This window comes from Microtus pennsylvanicus, chromosome 3, assembly GCF_037038515.1.
Source record: "Microtus pennsylvanicus isolate mMicPen1 chromosome 3, mMicPen1.hap1, whole genome shotgun sequence".
Classification (NCBI taxonomy): Eukaryota; Metazoa; Chordata; class Mammalia; order Rodentia; family Cricetidae; genus Microtus; species Microtus pennsylvanicus.
In genome coordinates, this window is record NC_134581.1 from 98,962,858 (window position 1) to 98,983,309 (window position 20,452).

General features: G+C 50.8%; 1 protein-coding gene across 7 annotated transcripts in view; it reads right to left on the reverse strand.

The window, feature by feature from the left end:
• Window positions 1-3,114: 3,114 nt before the first annotated feature.
• Window positions 3,115-20,452, reverse strand: part of Pde4a (phosphodiesterase 4A) — a 43,543-nt gene continuing 26,205 nt past the window's right edge. For 5 of the 7 annotated variants that reach the window (XM_075966657.1, XM_075966658.1, XM_075966663.1 and 2 more), the window contains 9 exons: window positions 16,856-16,949; window positions 13,780-13,976; window positions 11,656-11,754; window positions 11,397-11,561; window positions 10,350-10,449; window positions 9,697-9,851; window positions 9,431-9,553; window positions 8,411-8,593; window positions 3,115-5,659 (listed from right to left, as the gene is read on the reverse strand). In XM_075966657.1, coding sequence (XP_075822772.1) covers window positions 5,009-5,659; window positions 8,411-8,593; window positions 9,431-9,553; window positions 9,697-9,851; window positions 10,350-10,449; window positions 11,397-11,561; window positions 11,656-11,754; window positions 13,780-13,976; window positions 16,856-16,949 — 1,767 coding nt within the window. In that variant the 3' untranslated portion in view covers window positions 3,115-5,008. Of the gene's footprint in view, window positions 5,660-8,410; window positions 8,594-9,430; window positions 9,554-9,696; window positions 9,852-10,349; window positions 10,450-11,396; window positions 11,562-11,655; window positions 11,755-13,779; window positions 13,977-16,855; window positions 16,950-18,372; window positions 18,816-20,452 lie in introns of those variants that run through there. The other 2 variants (XM_075966661.1, XM_075966662.1) reach the window with 2 other exon arrangements.

The window sequence follows — 20,452 nt, forward strand, 5'->3', positions numbered from 1 at the left end:
TGGAACCCACCTAGTGGAGACTTGTCTTCCGACCTACACAAGCACAAACACACACACTTTCTCCAGCTGTCTCCCGGCCCCCCAGGCCAGAGAGATGGTGGTGCTGGTAAGAGCACTGACTGCTCTTCCAGAGGACCCAGAACCCACTTGGTGATGTAAACATTCATCTTAACTCTCGTTCCAGGGGACCTGACGCCCCTTATGGCCTTCGTGGACACTGCACTCACACATACACATATATATGTAACTAAAAACAGAAATCTTTATTAAAGAAAAACAGAAGGGCGCCCAGAAAGTGGCTGGGTGGCTAAGAGCACGGGCTGCTCTTTCAGAGAACACGGCTTGGTTCCCAGCACCCACATGGCAGCCCACACCTCCCTTAGACTCTCTGCTGGCTTCTGTGGGCCCTGCACACAGCCAGCATGCATGCACACAGGTGTGCACATGTACTGATGAATACAAATATAACTCAAAATAAACTTGAATAAAAAATTTTAAGATGGGTTCCAATCTTGTAGCGCTGGTTATCCTGGAACTTGCTATGTAGACCAGGCTGGCCTCAAATTCACAGAGATTAACCTGCCTCTGCATCCCGAGTGCTGGGATTAAGGGTGCTACCACATGCAAAGTACATTTTTTTTTTTTGAATTTTCGAGACAGGGTTTCTCTGTAGCTTTTGGTTCCTGTCCTGGAACTAGCTCTTGTGGACCAGGCTGGCCTTGAACTCACAGAGATCTGCCTGCCTCTGCCTCCCAAGTGCTGGGATTAAAGGCGTGCGCCACCACCGCCCGGCTGCAAAGTACATTTTTAAAAGTGGGCTGTGAGGTGGCTCTTGCCACCAAGTCTCGTGACCTGAGCTGTCCCTGGAACCCACACAGTAGGAGAAGGGCACCAACCCCTATGAATTGCTCTCTGACCTGCACACGGGCAGTGGGGTACAGGTACAATTCTCCCCCAAGTAAAAATCCAGCATGTGTGGTGTGTGTGCTTTTGAGATAGGGTTTCTCTGTATAACAGTCCTGACATTTGCTTTGTAGAGCAGGCTGGCCTCAAACTCAGAGATCTTCCTGCCTTTGCCTCCCGAGTGTGGCGATGGCAGATGGTGGCCTCTCTCACCCTCATTTCTTCCTAAATGGTCTTGCTGCAGGCTCTGCTTGAGGAAAGATGGACCCCCATCCTTGACGGTGATCCTTTCTTGCATGCTCAGCTTGTGCCCCTAAATCTGTTAAATGTGTTAATATCCCACCAACCCTTTACACTAGGGCAAACTGAGGCTGGGAGCAAATAAATTCAGCACCTAGGCCTCACTGCCCCACTCCCAGTAACCCTGCCAGTCTTTGAAGATCTCCTGGGACAGTGTCTGGGTCTTCTCTTTGCTTCTTGTATAAAGTTTGAGGGCGTCTGGAAATTTCTATTTTTTTTTTCAGTTTTGCTTTTCTACCTGGGGTCCAAGCTGGTCCCTTGTCCTCTGGGGTGGCTATCTCCTGGGAAGCCTTCCAGGCATAGACGAACAGGTGATTCCCCAAAACCTGTCCTGAATGTCCAAAACCATTCAGTGTGGTCCAGCACTGGCTACAGAGCTGTGTCATAGAAAGGAAACAAAGTTGGGAGTAGGGATGAATGTGTGTTATCCCAGCACTTCTGAGGTGGGGGCAGGAGGATTCAAGGTCAGCCGCCACTACACACACTTGGTGTGCTGCGTGCTAGGACTTGTGCCCGCAAGTGTGTACTTTACGTCTGAGCTGGGCTCCCACTGTCCTGCCTCACAGATGGGACAACTGATGTTAGAGATCTCGATAAATAATTCTAGATGATCTAAAACTTTATAGACCAACCAGGTCGGCCTTAAACTCCTGAAGTCTTTGCTTTGGGGTGGAACAGAAGTGGGAAAGGCTGTATCATCAAGCCACCTCCACAGCCTCTCACAGGAGAGTCCAGGCAGGAACTCTCCCCCTGGACCACATTCCTAGCCTTACGGGGATTCTCAGCAGGCTCTGCACTGAGCCATGTGCCTAGCCCAATGACATACATTTCTTCATTGCCTTTCTCCTTCCTTTCTCTCTCTCTTGTGTATACAGTGTTCTGTCTGCATTTTGCCTGTACACCAGAAGAAGGCATCAGATGTCATCAAAGATGGCCATGAGCCACCATGTGGTTGTTGGGACTTGAACTCAAGATCTCTGGAAGAGCAGTCAGTGCTCTTAACCTCTGAGCCAACTCACCAACCCCTCTCTTTTCTTTCTTTTGTTTTGTTTTTCTGAGACTGAGGTTCTTTTTGTTTGTTTGTTTGTTTTTTGGGGAGATTTTTGTTTGTTTTGTTTTTCAAGACAGGACTTCTCAGTGTAACAGTCATGGCTGTCCTAAAACTAGCTCTGTAGGGCAGGCTGGCCTCGAACTCACTGAGATCCGCCTGCCTCTGCCTCCCGAGTGCTGGGATTAAAGGTATGTGCCACCACCATCCAGCAGGACAAAGGTCCTTGATATAACTGTTTTTTTTTTCTAAAGACAGAGTTTCTGTGTAGCTCTGGCTGCCCTTGAACTATGTAGACCAGGCTGTCCCTGAACTCAAGAGATTCTCCCTGACTCACCCTCTAGAGAGCTGGGGTTAAAGTTTTGTGTCACCCATCCTGGCCAGATGCCCTCAAGCTGCAGTTAGGAGCTCCACCCCAGCACTGGATAACCGGGTGTGGAGACACAAGGCAGTCCTAGCACAGCAGAAGCAGAAGGATCTTGCATTCAACATTTCTGCACTACAGCCCTTGAGATCAGGAGAGAAAAAAGAAGCAACACAGCTGGCTTCAAGCCACAGATCCTACTGAGTGAGACCATGTCTTAAAGTGAGTGGCTGAGTAACAGCCAGGTAAGGTGGCACACACCTGCAATTCCAGAGTTTGAGGCCAGCATGGGCTACATAAAAGCCAGGTTTCGGAGAAAACAGACAGGCAGGGCAGCTTAGTCGGGAAAGGAGGTAACGGAGTCTCAGAAGCCGTCCTCTGACCTCAGCATGCGTGTGTCCCCAGCCCCCAGATAACCAATCTTTCACATAAAGAAACAAACCTCAAAAACCAAACCAAAACACCCCAAGAAACAAACGAAGCCACATCAGCCAGCAGCTGGAAGCATCAGTGAGAGCCTCACTTTAATCAGGGACAAGATCGAAGGACTGATTGTCAATCCACAGACCAATTGATCAATTGTCAATGGGGACAACATGTAGGCAGCTCACGAGGCCCTGCACCCACTCTGGCAGGGAGGAGCCCTGACTGAGTCCAGGGGTCTGGCCTCCTCCAACCCCATCCTGGGCTCTTGGAGAAGGGGACATGGTGCAAGCACTGGCCAGCCCTTGTCCCTCCTCAGATATGATGACACAATTTTGCAGGAACCAGCCGCATGCCCACCCTCCATTCAGGGAATATGGTACAGCTTGTATAATACAGCAGGAAAGGGTTGCTTCTCCCTGGAGATCCCCTTCCTCACCTTCCCAACGGGAAAGGCAAGTTCATTTTCCCTTTCTGTCTTAGAATAATTTATATACCAACCTTAGCATATGTACAAAAAAAAAAAACAAAACCAAAAAACACACACACACACGGAGAGGGGGTTGTTCTCATGACCAGCTAGGACAGACACTACCTTTGCTTAATAAACAAAACCCTGTAAGCATTGAGGGTTGGGAGCATGGGTTAGTGGGTTAGACAGAAGGACAGCGGAGAAGGAATTGGGGGGAGGGCTACAGTACCGTGTCCAGAGATGTAACAGGGCAGGCAAGGGATGAGAACTCCCCCACCGCCCTGCTGCAGATGGCTGGAGGTGGCAGGGGAAAGCGGGGTCATTCCTTTTTAAAAGTCCCCTCACCCCATGGCTTGGAGAAAATGGCCTTGCTCTATGATATTGCTTAGGAACGGCCTGTGGCTGGGTGGTTGAGGAAGGTCAAGCTCAGTAAGGTGAGGACAGGAGGGGCGGCTTTGGTGCTGGGAGGGAAAGGGCTGCCCAGGAGGAGAGGATGTGGTGCACACCATTATTGCTTCCTCCTAGGGCAAAGAGAGTTGCGGGGGGGGGGGGGCGCTGAGTGAGACTCTGAAAAGGTGGTGGAGTGGGTACTGGGAAAGGGGTGTTTATGCTGGGGAGCTGCCCACCCAGAGCACAGGAGGGAGCCACCAAGACTTCATCTACGGCCACAGGAATCTTTAAGGCAGAAACAAGAGGAAGAAGCAGCTGGAAGGAGGATGTTCGTGCGCATGGACAGAGCCCCCTTCCTCCAACGGAGAGAATTCAAAGTGACCCAAAGTGGACCAGGAAGGAGATGCCATCCGAAGAAGGGACTTCAGCCCCCAGGCCTGAGACTGGTAGAGGGGTGAAACCAGGGTCCCTGGATCCTAAAGCAATAGCTCTTCCGACCACCTCTCATCCACATGGCCAGGGTTGTAGAAAAAAAGATAAGAAAAAGAAGAGATGGAAGACATCGTGGGAGGGGACAGTGAGCCAGGGAGAGGGACCCCTGCTATGGACCAGTCCCCTCCTTGTGGCTCTCCCTGCAGCTATTTCCAATCGGGTTCTAGATGTCCTCTGAACCCCAGAACAGCCCAAAAGGCAGTGCCACGCCTAGACTTGAGTCTCAAGAGAGGCAGGAAGATGGCGCCTTGGACTTGAGGTTGACATGATGGGTTAGGTGAGGGGAAATGGGGGACCAGGAATGGGGAGGGGTGCATCTACAGTTGCTGTGTTTCATTCTTTTTTTTTTTCTTTTTGTTCTTTTTCTAAAAACGTTACAATTAAAATTCAAAAAATAAAATCCCTTTTTGGGGACTTCAGTTCCTGGCTCCCCAGACCCCACCTCCACAAAAAAGCCCTGTAGGTAAGGGCAGCAGGGAAGGGTAAAAAAAGAAAGAGAAAAAAACCCACTTTTCTGTTTTCTTTTTTCTCAGGAGGGCCAGGAGTCGTTGAGGTGGTCCGTGGTGAGTGGGGAGAGTGGAGAGGGGGGAGGACCCACGGGTGAAGGGAACAGGGCTCAGGCAGGGTCCCCACCTGACCCCGACCTGCCTGGAGCTGAGAAGATGGCAGAGTTGTCTCCTGATGTCCCAGAGCAGACACAAGCCCTCGTGGCAGCCAGATGGTCTTTTGGGGCCTCCACCTCTGCCGCCATGGAGGGGAGGCCCAGGAGGCCCGGGGCCTCCTCTGAAGGGGACAGGGTCCTCAAGTCAGGCAGAATGGGGGTTCCAGAGCTGCAGGAGCAGCCCACAGCCTCCATGGACTCCTTGGGAGCCACACACGCTGCGACTGTCCCCTGCCTCGGGTACTCTTCGCCCTCTCTCGCAGCAGCAACTTTGACCTTGGACTGTTCTAAGGCCTGAGCTGTGCAGTCATCTGGCACGCTTAAGATCTCCTCAGCTGTGGGCAATCCCAGAACCTCCAAGGAATCCTCCTCTTCCTCTTCCTCTTCCTCCTCCAGTGTGAGCTCAAACTGGAACTTGTCAGGTAGGGATGGATGGACAAGCCCTCCCGGCTCCTCTTCCGGGGGTGGGGAAGGGCTCTGCCGGATAGCACTGTGGTACCAATCCCTGTTGTCTTCCAACGTGTCCAGGATGTCTTGGGCATCGGGATGGACGAGATCTGCCCACGTCTCCCACAACGGGTGGACAATGTAGTCAATGAAGCCCACCTAGGGAAGACGAGCAGTGTCTAAGAAGTGGTGTGGTGCGGCTAACAGCAGGGTCTACTCAAAAAAAAAAAAGCTTCTAGCCTAGCGGTGGTGGCGAACATCTTTAATCCCAGAACTCAGGAGACAGAGAGAGGCAAGGGTATCTCTGAGGCCAAGGCCAGTATGGTCTACCGAGAGTTCCCGGACAGCCAGGACTACACAGAGAAACCCTGTCTTGAAAACTCAAAAAGAAGCCGGGCGGTGGTGGCGCACGCCTTTAATCCCAGCACTTGGGAAGCAGAGGCAGGCGGATCTATGTGAGTTCGAGGCCAGCCTGGTCTACAAGAGCTAGTACCAGGACAGGCTCCAAAGCTACAGAGAAACCCTGTCTCAAAAAAAACAAAAACAAAAACAAAAAAAAAACAAAAAAAAGAAAACTCAAAAACAAAACAAAACAACAACAAACAGGCTTCTAATGCAGCAGGATTACCTTAAATTCTAAGTCAGCCTAGTCTACAGTAGCCCCTGTCTCAAAATCCAGTCAGCAAGCCAGAGAAACTTGAAACGTTTCATACTGGGCTGGGAAAGAGGCTTAGCAGTTAAGAAGACTAGCTCTTTTATTTTTTCCAAGACTAAGAACTAAGTGTTTTCCAAAGGTAAGAACACTAGTTCTTATAGAGAACCGGGGTTCAGTTCCCAGTACCCACATGGCGGTTGATAACCATCTGTAACTCCAGTTCCAGGGGATCTGATGGCCTCTTTCAGCTTCTGCAGGCATCAGGCACACGTATGGTAAACATACATACATATAGGGAAAACATTCAAACAAATTTAAAGCAGTTCCGTATGGATCATCTGGTGATTTTTTTTTTGAGACAGTCTTTTACTGTGTAGCCATGGCTGCCCCGTAACTCACTATGCAGACCAGGCTGGCCATGTGATCCCAGACATCTTGCCTCATGCTGCCTCCTATTTATTTTTAATTTTATATGTATGAACATTTTTCCTGCATGTAGGTATGTATTATGTATGTATGTATGTACGTACGTATGTGTAGTATGTGGTGCTTGACGTCCAAGGGGGACAGATGAGTGAGCTGGACCCCCTGGAACCAGAGTCCCAGCTGTGAGAGGCCATGAGGCTGTTAGGGGTCCCACCCAGTCCTTTAGAAGAGCCACCATCTTTCCAGCCTCGTCTCTGCCTCTTGAGTACTGGGATTAAAAGGACGTGCACCTGCACACTTGGTCTTTGGTCCCAGTAGTGGGAGGCTGACGCAGGCAGATCTCTGAATTGCAGGCCACTCTGGTCTACACAGTAAGTTCCAGGCTAGCCAGGGATACATGGGGAGGCCTGGTCTGAAAATTAAAAAACAAAACAAAAAACCCAAAATCTTTTTTTTTTCCTTTGGATTTTTGAGACAGGGTTTCCCTGTAGTTTTTGGTGCCTGTCCTAGAACTAGCTCTTGTAGACCAGGCTGGCCTTGAACTCACAGATCCGCCTTCCTCTTCCTCCTGAGTGTGTGCCACCACGGCCTGGCCCCAAAAGCATTTTTATCAAATTTTAATTAATTTATTTTGGGGGCATGTGTGTTCCTTGGCATGGTGTGACGGTCAGAGGACAGTCTTGAGGACTCATTTCTATCCATTCAGTCCAGCACCTTTACCTGCTAAACCATCTCCTTGACCCATAGACAGGATCTTGTTATGCAGTCCCAGCTTGCCCTGAGGTTCTGGACTAAACTATACCTCCTGCTTTCGTACAAAGAGCAGCTAGCACTACAGGAGTGCCACTTCCACAGTGGAAACACAGGTATATACCAAATCTGTGGGGCTCACGTCATGTTTGACACTTAAATTACTGCGCTTAAGAGATCTATAAAGCACAAACAACCTCTAACCTGTAAGCCCCACTTGCCCGAGGACAGGTAACTTCCTAGAATGCTGGGGACTGCTGTTGATGTAACATAACAAGCCGTGTGTTTTTGCTTCTGTGAACAAGCAACTACATAAACATACTTGATCTCATGTAGGCAGGAGGTACACAGGCAGGACATACGTCAGGACGTACCCTGGGCCCTGATTGGACAAAGGTGAGAAGAACGTAGCCTTATGCTCTTGCCTTCATGAGCCTCTAAAGAATGTGGTTTGCGGCTCTGGGAACTCAGATACGGACCTGGCCAGTGTCCATCATCCTGGCCAACATTTACTAAACTTGCTTCAATAAATGCTCAATTGGCTCAAGAATTGTAGTAGTGATCTTACTCTTCGGTGAGATTAGTAACACAGCTTGATTTTTTTTTAAGCCCATAAAGGGGAACTGGGGCTGTAGTTCAGCTGGTAAAGTGTGCTTGCCTAGCATGCACGAAGCCTTGGATTGCATTCCCAGCACCACATAAACCAGGTGTGGTGACGAAGGCCTATGATCCCAGTACAAGAGAGGTAGGGCAGGAAGATCAGAGATTCAAATTTATCCTTGGTAATAGCAAGTTTAAGGCTGAAATGTAAAACAAAAACAGCCCTGTTCCCACCGCCCACTCCACTCCAGACAAAGCATTGCTCTGAAAACTGCCTAGGGTTGCAGCAGACCTGGATGCTGGAATAGGTGAGAAGCATCAGAGATCTGTGAAACTGAACCATCAAACATGAGAGGATTAAATGCCTCGGAGGATCATGCTACAGAGAGCAAACACAGCTCCTTTCCCACAGAGACTGCAAACTCACAGAGGTGGGCCAAGCGAACCCTGTGCTGTGCCCTGCGGCCCTGGCCCTGTACCTGAGACTTCTCCACAGAGGCCGTGTGCTTGTCACACATGGGACTAATCTCCATTCCACGCTCTCGTTCCCGGTCGCCCTGCTGGAAGAACTCGGCCATGATGCGGTCAGTCCACTGTCGATACAGCTCCAGAGGCTTGGTGGGGTTGCTGAGGTCCGCACAGTGCACCATGTTCCTGAGGACCTGGTGAATGCAGGGTCTGTCAGAGACCAGGCTGAACCTCAGTTCGGGGGGCCTCTGATTGTTCTCCCCGTGTTATGAGACAGGATTTACTATATCGCTAAGGATGACCTGGAACTTTGATCATGTCCCCATCGTCCAAGTGCTGGGATCAAAGGCATGTAACACCATTCAGATCTAGTTTTTTTTTTTTTTTTTTGATTTTCGAGACAGGGTTTCTCCGTAGCTTTTGGTTCCTGTCCTGGAACTAGCTCTTGTAGACCAGGCTGGCCTCGAACTCACAGAGATCCGCCTGCCTCTGCCTCCCGAGTGCTGGGATTAAAGGCGTGAGCCACCACCGCCCGGCTCAGATCTAGTTCTTAGTGGCTTGGTTTTGTTTTTTTAAAGGGTCTCCAAACGGAGTCCCAGCTGGTTTCAGACTGTGGTCATCCTCCTGTCTCTGCTTTTGGAATGCTGGGATTATGGGTACTCACCGGGGTTAATGTTTTCTTAATCCCACCGTGTGTGTGTGTGTGTGTGTGTGTGTGTGTGTGTGTGTGTGTGTTGGGCGTAGGAAAAATGGAGTGAAGGAAAAAGTAGAGGCGAGAAGCATATGTAAGGAAAATGCAGAGGTGAGAGAAATGAGGGGCAAGACAGGGTAGGTCAGGACTGTGTAGCGAGCCGTGGGGGTCAGAGAGCAAAGGGCTTCATCAACAGAGGCAAAAAGCAGCGTGAGAAGAGAGGGAGGGAGGGCACACATGGGTTGGAAAAGGAAACCGGACGGGAGAGGCAAAAACTAAGAACATGGAAGAGGACGACACCAAGGGCCATTCAGGAGGCAGGGTCTGAGCGCAGTGGCACCTGGATGCGGTCAGCATAGTTGTCCAGCAAGAGAACTCCCGAGCTGGTCACTTTCTTCGTCTCCACCATAGTCTTCAGGTCAGCCAGAAGGGTCATGTGCTTGGACATGTCTGTGGCCAGCACCTGCGGGCAAGGTGGTGTCAAGTCAAGTGGTGAAAGCGTGCCCACACTCCCGTTGTCACCCACTGGGAGCCTCTGCAGATCCCTTTGCAACGCCCTCCACGCCCTGCCCTTTAAGCCCCGCCCACCGCACTAGCCCCGCCCACCATGTCGATGACCATCTTGCGCAGGCTCTGTCGCTGGCGCTTGCTGAGGTTCTGGAAGATGTCGCAGTTCTCTTCTTGCAGCAGTTTAAAGCCCACAGCCAGGTGGTGGTTCTCAAGCACAGACTCGTCGTTGTACATTAACGCCAGCTCCGAATCTGCGGCGAGACTAAAGTCAGGGGAGGAGACTTTGGGTACCATGCCCCGCCCAGTGTGGGCCTTTGTCCAACTAGCTCCACCCTCAGTATGACCAGCCCCAGCCGGAGCCACCCAAGTCCAGGAGAATATCTTCGTAAGCTCCGCCCTCAGGTTGGCTTTGCCCCGCCTAGGCTGCTCATGCACCACCCCACCTCATTTGGTGGGCCTCACCCCACCCCAACTGGCCCATCCCATTCACTCATGCCCCCCCTCATCTGGCTGGCTCCACCCCTAGTTCAGTTGGTTCAATTCCGTGTCCATAAGCCAGGTTCACAGGCAGGTTGGTTCCCACCAGTATATTAAGCCCCCAAAGCTAGCCTTGTTAGCCCCTACCCTAGCCGAGTGGTCCAGTCTCCACAGCACGACTGGCTCCACCTTCATCCGGATCAGCCCATCCCAGACTAGCCTAGCATTCTCTCAGCCGAGTCTGTCAGTCTATACTCTGAAATGTCACTCACTCGTGTTGATAAGGAACTGGTTGGAGACGCCAGGGTGGTCCACGTCGTGGATGGCAGCAGCAAAAAGGGCAGCAAGAATCTCCAGGTCTGTGAACACAGCCTGGAGGCAAGGAGGAGAGGTGAGGGAGCACAGACAGAGATGGGGCCACTGAGAGATCCTATTTCAAAAACCAAGGTGTTAATCTCAGCCCTCAGGAGGGAGAGGCAGGTGGATTTCTATGAGTATGCTCTACATAGTGAGTTCCAGCTGAGAATATCTCAGAACAGAAAGGGGATGCTGGGGAGATGGCTTAGTGGGTAAAGCACTTGTAAGTATGACCTGAATCCCCAGAACCCATACAAGCCACGGTGTATATCTGTAATCCCAGTGTCCCCACAGTGAGATGGGAATCGGGGCACAGTTTAGCTCTTGGGCCAGCTAGCTAGGCCTGTGCTGCAAAAAATGAGATCCAGTCTTCAAACAAGCTGAAAAGAGAGAACTGACTGACACACAGGCGTGTTCTCTGACCTCCACACATGTGCAGTTCCCCCACCACACAACACACACACACACACACATGCTTGAACACAAGATAAAAACAAAAACAAGCCAGGCAGTGGTGGCGCACGCCTTTAATCCCAGCACTTGGGAGGCAGAAGCAGGCGGATCTCAGTGAGTTCTAGGTCAGCCTGGTCTACAAAGAGAGTTCCAGAACAGCCAGGGCTGTTACAGAGAAACCCTGTCTCAAAAAACAGGAAAAACAAAAAACAAAAACCAAAAACAAACTAGAAAAAAGTCGGGTAGTGGTGGCGCACACCTTTAATCCCAGCACTGGGGAGGCAGAGACAGGCCTGTGAGTTCAAGGCCAGCCTGGTCTACCAAGTGAGTTCCAGGACAGGCTCCAAAAAAGCTGGAGAGAAACCCTTTCTTGAACAAACAAACAAAACAAAAACCAGAAAAGATAAAATTAGAGAGAAAAACAGGATAGAGAAAATCAGAGGGATACATGGGAAGAGGGGACCAGCACAGAAAGAAGACTGTGACAAGGGGAGGTGGCAGGCACTCACATCCAGAGCCGGCGTGGCCAGTAGCACATGTGTGGACTGCAGAACATCAGCTGCGTGCAGGCTGTTGTGGTAGGCCACATCAGCGTGGTAGTGGTCTTCCAGGGTTAGCATGTAAGTCATCATGGTGTCCAGGGGGATGCGGAATTTCTTCAACAGGTCCCGCTCCTGGGAGCCAACAGGGCAGGGCAGTGACCCCTGTTGTCTCAGTATCCTGTCCCCTCCTCTTGTACCCCAGCCAGCTCCCTGTTGTCCCCATCACCTGGAATACTGTATACATGATGCAGCTGAGCGAGCGGCCTCCAGCGTACTCCGACACACAAAAGATGTTCAGGCCCCATTTGCTCAAGTTCTCCAGTTCCTGGCAGTGAAGGCGGGGAGAGGTCAGGAGCCTGCATGGCCTAGAGACCTGAAAGCCGCATCCTAGGACTCTGAGCCTCACTACTGCTAACATAATCTGTCTCAATGCGTGGACTTTCTTATTTTTTAACTTTATTTCCTAAAAGATTTGTTTGTTCATGTGTGTGAGTATTCTATTTGCATGTATGCCTGCATGACAGAAAAGAGCAGACATAAGAGGGCGTCTGATCCCATTACAGATGGTTGTGAGTTCATGTGGGTGCTGGGAATTGAACTCAGGACCTCTGGAAGAGCAGTCAGTACTCTTAACCACTGAGCCATCTCTCTAACCACCCCAACCTCTTTTTGTTTTTGGAGACAGGTTTCTCTGTGTAGTCCTGGCTGTCCTAGAACTCACTCTGTAAAGCAGGCTGGTGTCAAACTCACAGAGATCCACCTGCCTCTGCCTCCTGAGTGCCGAGATTAAAGGTGTGTGCCCTCACAGCCAACCAGATTCATGGACTTTAATACAGTACTATATTTGTTAGTGTGTGCATATGTGTGTGCAGGGTGCAGCCCATGGAGACCACTGGTCAACTTTGGGTGTCTTTCTCAATCAAATCTCCTTCTTAAAATTCATCCATTTATTTATTTATTTATTTTTATTGAAAATTTCCACCTCCTCCCCTCCTCCCACTTCCCTCCCCTCCTCTTTCCCCCTCCCCCTCCCTTTCCAGTCCAAGGAGCAGTCAATGATCAAAATTCTTTTTAAAAAGCCAGGCGTTGGACTGGAGAGATGGCTCAGAGGTTAAGAGCACTGACTGCTCTTCCTGAGGTCCTGAGTTCAATTCCCAGCAACCACATGGTGGCTCACAACCATCTGTAATGAGATCTGGCGCCCTCCTCTGGTGTGTGGGCATACATGGAGGCAGAATATTGTATACATAATAAATAAATAAATCTTTAAAAAAAAGTCAGGCGTTGGTGGTGGTGCACATCTTTAATCCCAGCACTCAGGAGGCAGAGCAGATCTTTGTGAGTTCAAGGCTAGCCTGGTCTACAAGAGCTAATTGTAGGACAGCTGGGACTGTTTTTTAATATTTAAAATATTTTTTATGTACCACTTGTATGCATGGTGCCCAATGAGGTCAGAAGAGGCATTAAATCCCCTGGAGCTGCGATTACTATCAGTTGTGAGTCCCTGCTTTCCCCATCATGGGGAGCTGGGAATTGAACTGGAGACCTCTATAACAGCAGCAAGCACTCACCGGCCGAGGCATCTCTCTAGCTCCTAACGTGTGTCTGTATGTCTGTGTAGGGGTCAGAGGACAACTTCTGGGAGTGACTTCTCCCTTTCTCGTATTGGGGTCCTGGGTACTCCTTAGTTTTTGAAACAGCCTCTCTCAGTGAACTGGGAGCTCAGGTTTGGCTACACTGGCTGCCCATTTAGCCCTGGGGACTGTCCTGTCCTGTTTTCACCCCTGGTGTTTTATGTGGGCACTGAGGATCTGAACTCAGGTCACACTTTAAACCCTATCTTTTTTTGAGACAGGGTCTCCTGCAGTCCACACTGCCATGAACTCGCTCTGTGGTGGAGGATGACCCTGTTTGCCTGATCCTCACTTTCTACCTCCCCAGTGTTAGGATCCCAGCCGTGAGCCACCACACGGGAATGGACTCTGGGAACTCAAGGTAGGCTGATTCCCAAGCTGAGTTTAAACTTAAGCTAACCTGATCATGAGACCTCAGCTGGTGTCAGGGTAAGGGCAGGAATACTGGTCTCCTCGAAATACAGGACACTGCAGGTGCTTGGTTATAATGGGTGACTGTCCATGGGGGCACTAGAACTGCTCCAATGAGTTAGAATGAATGGCTGTCTGCTCTAGGCCCCTGTTGAGTCAAGCCTCCCCTGCCCATTTTTTACTTCCATTCTGAAACAGCTCAGGCTCTGTGTCCTGGGACTCTGCGTTAGATGAGCCCCCAAAGACCTGTCCTTTGCTGAAGGCCTCCCAGACAACGCTGCCCCTGCTGAGCCCCCACCACCTACTTGTGCTAGGAGTTCCTCTTGATCTGTCTTGACTCCAAACCGCGGGATACTGGTGTTCGCGCTTCCGGTGTGTACCAGCTTCTTCAGCCCTGTGATCTGAGACATGGGCTGGGACTGTCGCACCAGCGGTGGTGTGGGCTGCTGGAAGGCTCTCTGGCGAGGCGTGGGTGAGGGGATATCCATTTCATTATGTTTGTCTGCCAAAGATCAAGTAACAAAGCATGAGACCCCCTCCTTTCAAGGAGGCTCCTCCACATCCCTCAGCTCCTGGCAACGTCCTTGGGCATCTCACTTGATGTGAGGCAACCCTTCTGGGGGTGACGCTGGTCTCTTTTCTGAGGCTGGAGGCCAGGACACACGTAAGAAGCTTTCTGAGAGATGCCGCCCTGGCATGGGGATATTAGGGATGGTCCTGGACTATGGACTACCCTCAGACTGGCGCCCAGTTTGGGCCACAACATGGTATGAGACATGAGGAGGTGGGAGGGGGGTCCCAGAGGGAGCTGCTGCTGACTCTGGATAGCCAGGGGACTTTCTTGGCTAGGGAAGACACCCCTATAAAGGCAGGGAGAGGTGGTGGGAAGGGGAGTCGCTGGTAGGTGGGAGGGAAGGGGGGTCTCTGGGTCCATGACCCCCCCTCCCCTTGGCACCAGCCAGCCTGGGGACCAGTCCCAGAGATTCTTCCTGAGCTTCTGAGGGCCACCAGACCTACTCCACTATGACCTTGGAGAACCTAATTTGCATACTGCCCTCCCACTGGCTGCATCCTCAGAATTCTGAGCTGTACCACACACTCACTATTGGAGGGAGGCTTAAAACTCAGAATCTCCCAATTTTGAAGCATATTTTGATAACAGGGTCTTATAGGGTAGACCAGGCTGGCCCGGGATCCTCTTGTCTCAGCCTCTTAGCCTTTCAAGTGCTGGGATTTTACAGGTGTGCTCCACCATCCCAGCTTTCTTAAAGTTTATTTTTATCTGTACTTTAAAAAAAAAAAAAAAGGTTTCTTTTATGTGTATGTATGCTGGCCCTGGGAGGCCAGAAGAGGGCATCAGATCCCCTGGAACTGGAGTTACAGGTGGCTGTGAGCTGTGTGATGTAGGTGCTGGGAACCCAAACTGAGTCCTCTGCAGGAGCAGCACTCACTCTTAATCACTAGCCCATCTCCCCAGAGCTGCATTTTCTTCTTTTAGTGACTTTTTGTTTATTTTGTTTTGATGAGACAGTGTGGCCTTGGCCATCCTGGAATTCATTCTGTAGACCAGGCTGGTCTTGAACTCGGAGCTCCTTTTGCCCCTGCCTCCTGAGTGCGCCTCCACACCTGGCCCATGATTAATTTGTTGTTCTATTTTGTTTTGGTTTTCAAGATAGGGTATCTTTGTGGCTGGCTAGAACTCTTAGAGATCCATCTGCCTTGGTCTCCTGAGTGCCATGATGCACCAAACGGGCTCACTTTAAATTAATTTTTAAAAAGTATTTATTTTAAAAAAATAAATAAATAAAAAATAAAAACATAAAAAGTATTTATTTGTCCAGGTGGCGGTGGCAAACACCTTGAATCCCAGCATTCAGGAGGCAGAGGCAAGTCAATTTCTGAGCTCAAGGCCAGCCTTGTCTATAGAGTGAGCTCCAGGACAGACAGGGTCTCAGACAGACCCTGTCTCGGGGTGAGGTTGGGTGAGTGGGAGGAGAGGTGTTATGTATCTGTGTTTATGTCACATGAGGCCACATGGACACAGAGGTCAGAGGACAATCTTGGACGTCACTCCTCTACTTCCACCACACTCTTGTTTGATTCTGAGACAGTGTCTGTCTGTCCTTGGTTGGTCTGGAATTTCTTTATAGACCACACTAGCCATAAACACACAGGGTCTTCTTGCCTCTATTCCTGGCCGTCAAGTTAAAGGCTGTATGTCAGAGATGTTCTATTTCTCTTACTTGGCTTCTTGAGACAGCATCTCACTTTGCAGCCCAGATTGTCCTTAAATGAACAATTCTTAGACTTAACATCCTGAGCGCCAGGATTATAGGTGTGAAGTCACTCCCTGCTCTTTGCCCTACTGTGTGTGTGTTTGATTTAGTTTTGAGACAGCACCCTTTTTTTTTTAAAAGCCTAGCCAGCTTCCAATCAGTTATGTAGCAAACTATGACCTTGAACTTCTTCCTCTATTTTCCTGGAGTGGTGGGAAGACAGGCCTGTGCCACCAGGGTGGGTTTCTGCTATGCTGGTAAAGGAGCCCAGGGTTTTGTGCATACCATGACAGCGGCTCTACCCACTGAGCCACCTTCCTGGCTTCCGCTTGGAGGCTTTTCAAAGTTTAAGAATTCTATTTGAGTCTGGTCTACATATCGAGTTCCAGGCCAGCCAAAGCTATACAGCAAAACCTGTCTCAAAAAATAAATAAATAAATAAATAATGAAAACTAAACAAGAATTTCATTTGAATTCTTATGAAGATTTTGATTTTATATTGGTATTTTATTTGTGCACACGCATGTACATGGAGGCCAGAGGTCAGCCTTCAGCGCTGTTGCTCCAACACTGCCCACCTTGCTTTCTTTCCTTTCTCTCTCTTTCTGTTTCTTTCCTTCTTTTTTTTTTAAAGACATATGTAGCCTAGCTGTCCTGAAAATTGCTACATAGATCAGGGTGGCCTCAAATTTACAGAGATCCTCCTGCCTCTGCCTCCTCCTGATGGGATTAAAGGTGCAGCCACCACCACCTCTGGCTAGCTCTACCTTGTTTAAGGCAGTGTCTCTCATCAAACTTGGGGCTCATGATTTTGACTGCATTGCCTGGTCAATGTCTCCATCTACTCAGTGCTTGGGTCATACGTGTACAGTGTGGCCCTGGCTCTTTACGCGGGTGCTAAGGATCCAAATGCAAATCCTCATCCTTGTGAGGCCAGTACTTTAATGACAGGGCAATCTCCTAGCCTGAGATATTTACCAATACGGGCTCTACTGAAAGTGGGTGGTATCACTCAGTCTGCAAAAGGCTCGGGAATAGAGAGCTCTTGAACAGGAGACCCTTGACCCAGTTCCCCACCCCCATCCGCTTGCTGCCTTGCACTCACCCAGGAATGTTGTGGAAATGTACTCTGAGACCTGGTTTCCGGACCTGCTCATTTCCGACAGGTGTGTCAGTTCCCGGTTCAGCATCCTTTTGAACTGAGGAGAAGGAGCCGAGGAACAAGGGGTGATGGGGGATCATTGTGGGGTGCACAAGTGTGTGAGAGCCCTTCCTAGCAAATTCCTAAAAGGCTCCATAATTTCTCGACTCAGCACCCCCAGTTAGACTGCTTGATGGGTGCAATTAGCTTTTCCCCTTTTCTTGGCTCTGGAGGGGGTACTGCTCTAACTTGGAAGGAAGGGATTCCCAGTTGAGGAAAAAGACACCCCCTCCCAAAGAGGAGCACCTGTGGAAGGGAGGGGCTTCTGCTAACCACAGAACCAATAGCACACCAGGAGACTCCTGTCGCCATGGTGATGGGAGTCTCCTTAGCAACTCCCCCTCCAACCAGCTGCTGAGTCCAGAAAAGGGGGGCAAGTCTGAGGCCCCTTAACCCTTGCCTTCCCAGAGCTATCCCAGGGCCTAGGTGTTGCCAAACATGATCTCAATGGGGGGAGGGTGGAGTTGGAGGGGAAGGATGGGGGTCTGCTACTCAGCCCCAGATGAATCTAAAAGGTTGCAAGTTTCTTAGCACCCAAGCTCTGGAGAGGAGAGGGTTTGGCCAGATGCAGGGAATGAGTGAGCCAAGGAAATCCCAGTCCCATCACCTGGGGAAGGGGGTCACATCAAAGTCCCCCTCCTCCTTAGGGGGGTAGATAATGTACAAATGGGTGAAATATGCCCCCAGATGGGTTTGGGGGTCCCTTCCTGGCCCCCTCATGTCCCTCCACACAAGCGTCTTTTGTGACATTGGGCTTGGAGCAGAAAGGGCATTTGCTCCCCACCCCCAGCACCCCATAGCAGGGACAGACTCATATGGGCAAGGCAGAGGGGGTGGCAGACAGGAGGAGGTGACCCACAGCGGCAAGGGGTGGTCACTCTTCTCAGTACTACTTAGACCCTGGAAACAGACACACATACACAATCCACACAGCAGCACATAATCATAGAGTGTCACCTACCTACCTACCTACCTACCTACCTACCTACCTATTGTCACATAGCTCAGACACTCCAGCTGAAAGGTACACACCCCAATAAGTAGTCATTGACATTTGGGGGTCACACACCCCAAGAAACATCAGATAGCACCACATTTAACACACAAACCCCAGCACACAATGTCTAGTCCATTCCAGGACCAGACAGGACACCCAGCCATTACAGACACGTACACGTCCAGGTACAGGTCAGTCACACCCAGCCAGAGAGACACCTTCCCCAGTGAGGCTCCCACATACACTTGCACACAGACATTGCCATCCAAACGCAGCCCTGGGTCACTCAGAAACCACAAAGCATGTTATATGGGCCACCCATACATGAACACAGCTGCAGCCAAGTGCCCATCCCATGAGGTCAGAAGTCCCTGATGTCATCGTTGTCACCGCCTCCCCCCCTCCGGACCCTGCACTCCCCTACCTGGTCCCACCAGCCCACCAGCCAGGGCTTGGAGCAGGTCTCGCAGAAGAAGTCCACCAGAGGCATGTTGGAAGCTCAGCTCAGCTCTGGGCTGACAAACAAGTAAGGTAGGCTTGGCTGAGTCCCTGGGTCAATGATGCCTGGGCACTGGGGGCACTAGGGAGAGCTGGGCAGGTAGGGACAACTTCCAAGGGGAGCCGCGGAGGGGCCTGGGCCAGCCCAGCAGGACTGGGGGCTCCCTTCCCCTCCGCGCTCCCAGCAGCAGCCCTGGTTACATGGTCTGCCAGCCCCTGGTCATGATAGGTCCCTCTGCAGCAGAGGCAGGAGGCAGTGGGAGACCTGTGCCCATGGGGACAGGCAGGGTAAGAGTCCTGGGAAGGAAAGCTGTGCGGAGGAGACTCCGCATGTGCACTGTGTGTGTGTGTGTGTGTGTGTGTGTGTGTGCACGCGCGCGCGCGCACGCTCTCACTGCGGTACTGGAGGCTGCACTTGAAGTCAGGTGGTGCTGGGGGTGGGGGGGGCGTTAAAGGGGCATCGGAGCCCACGGGCCTCAGTCAGGACTTAGAGGAGGCTGCTGCGGGAAGGCAAGGAGGACACATCTCATCCAGGGATAAGCAGATAAAGAAACACACTCCATACCACACACGTCTTAAGACATACTGTCCTCAAACCAGACACTGAATACAGCCAGACACAGAAATGAAATGCGCTCTCTCTCTCTCTCTTTCTCTCTCTCTCTCTCTTTCTCTCTCTCTCTCTCTGTGTCTCTCTCTCTCTCTCTCTTTCTCTCTCTCTCTCTCTCTCTCTCTCTCTCTCACACACACACACACACACACAAATCAAATTTTCAAGGCCACAATATAGCCCTGATCGTACATTTAAACAGCACACAAAGGTTCTCAGTCCCACTTCCTTAAAGAGCCCACAGGCAGCAGACTGAGGAACGGCCCAGAACCTGACACACTAGGTGCAAATCAACACACATTCCCACAGAAACACTCACATGTGCAAGAAAGTGTGTACTCTCACACAGGCACACACTTTTAGAGACAGCTAACCCATCCTCAGGGACACATTTGTCCTTGAACTCCTTTTCCAGACAAGCCTCCACCCACATAGATCTCTGCATTCCTGAAGAACACCCCCACCTGCACACTCATTTCCTGAGAGACACCCGCCCACAAGGGTTGCACAGATCCCAGAACCCTCATTCATGGGCCTTGCCTACTGAATGGTGCCCCCCACACTTCACACAGCTGGCCAGGGAACCCATGCCCTCCCCTTCTGAGGCCTAGAACTGTAAAAACCAGAGGTTCTCAGATTCAGACCCAGATAAAACTCACACCCTCAGACACACCCCTCCAGCACAGCCTGCACACACATAGCATACTATGTGACTACTTGTGCACAACCACACACCCTTCTGAAGGCACACACCTGCATACAACCCCTCACAATGACTCCAAACACACTTGCAAATGAGTAGTCAAAAAGCCAGCAGCCGTACAGGTTGGACGCCGGGGCCATATACAACCACACAACCTCCGTGAGAGACAGTCATCTGTAAAAACCATGTACAACTAAGCCAACACCTTCACACATACACCCCAGCAACTTCCCCCAACACCTGGTTTCCACCGCTCGGAGCAAAGCTTGAGTTACAAGCTACTTTTGTTGTTCTAAAAGCACAGTCAAATGACAGGCCCTTGGCCGGGCGGTGGTGGCACACGCCTTTAATCCCAGCACTTGGGAGGCAGAGGCAGGCGGATCTCTGTGAGTTCGAGGCCAGCCTGGTCTACAAAGGGAGTTCCAGGACAGGCTCCAAAAGCTACAGAGAAACCCTGTCTCAAAAAAAAAACAAAAACAAATGACAGGCCCTGTTTCCTGCATCAGAGCTCAGCCCTGCTCACCACGTGAATCTGGTGATTAGCTGGCACACGGTCCTGCTGCAGGGCCGGCATTCACCCCACTTCCCTACACGGGGATCGGTTGGTCCTGCCACACTGGACCTGAAAGCTTCTGGCATCATTCATCATCATGCCCTAGGATAAACATACAGGTCCTATCACGGAATTGGGTC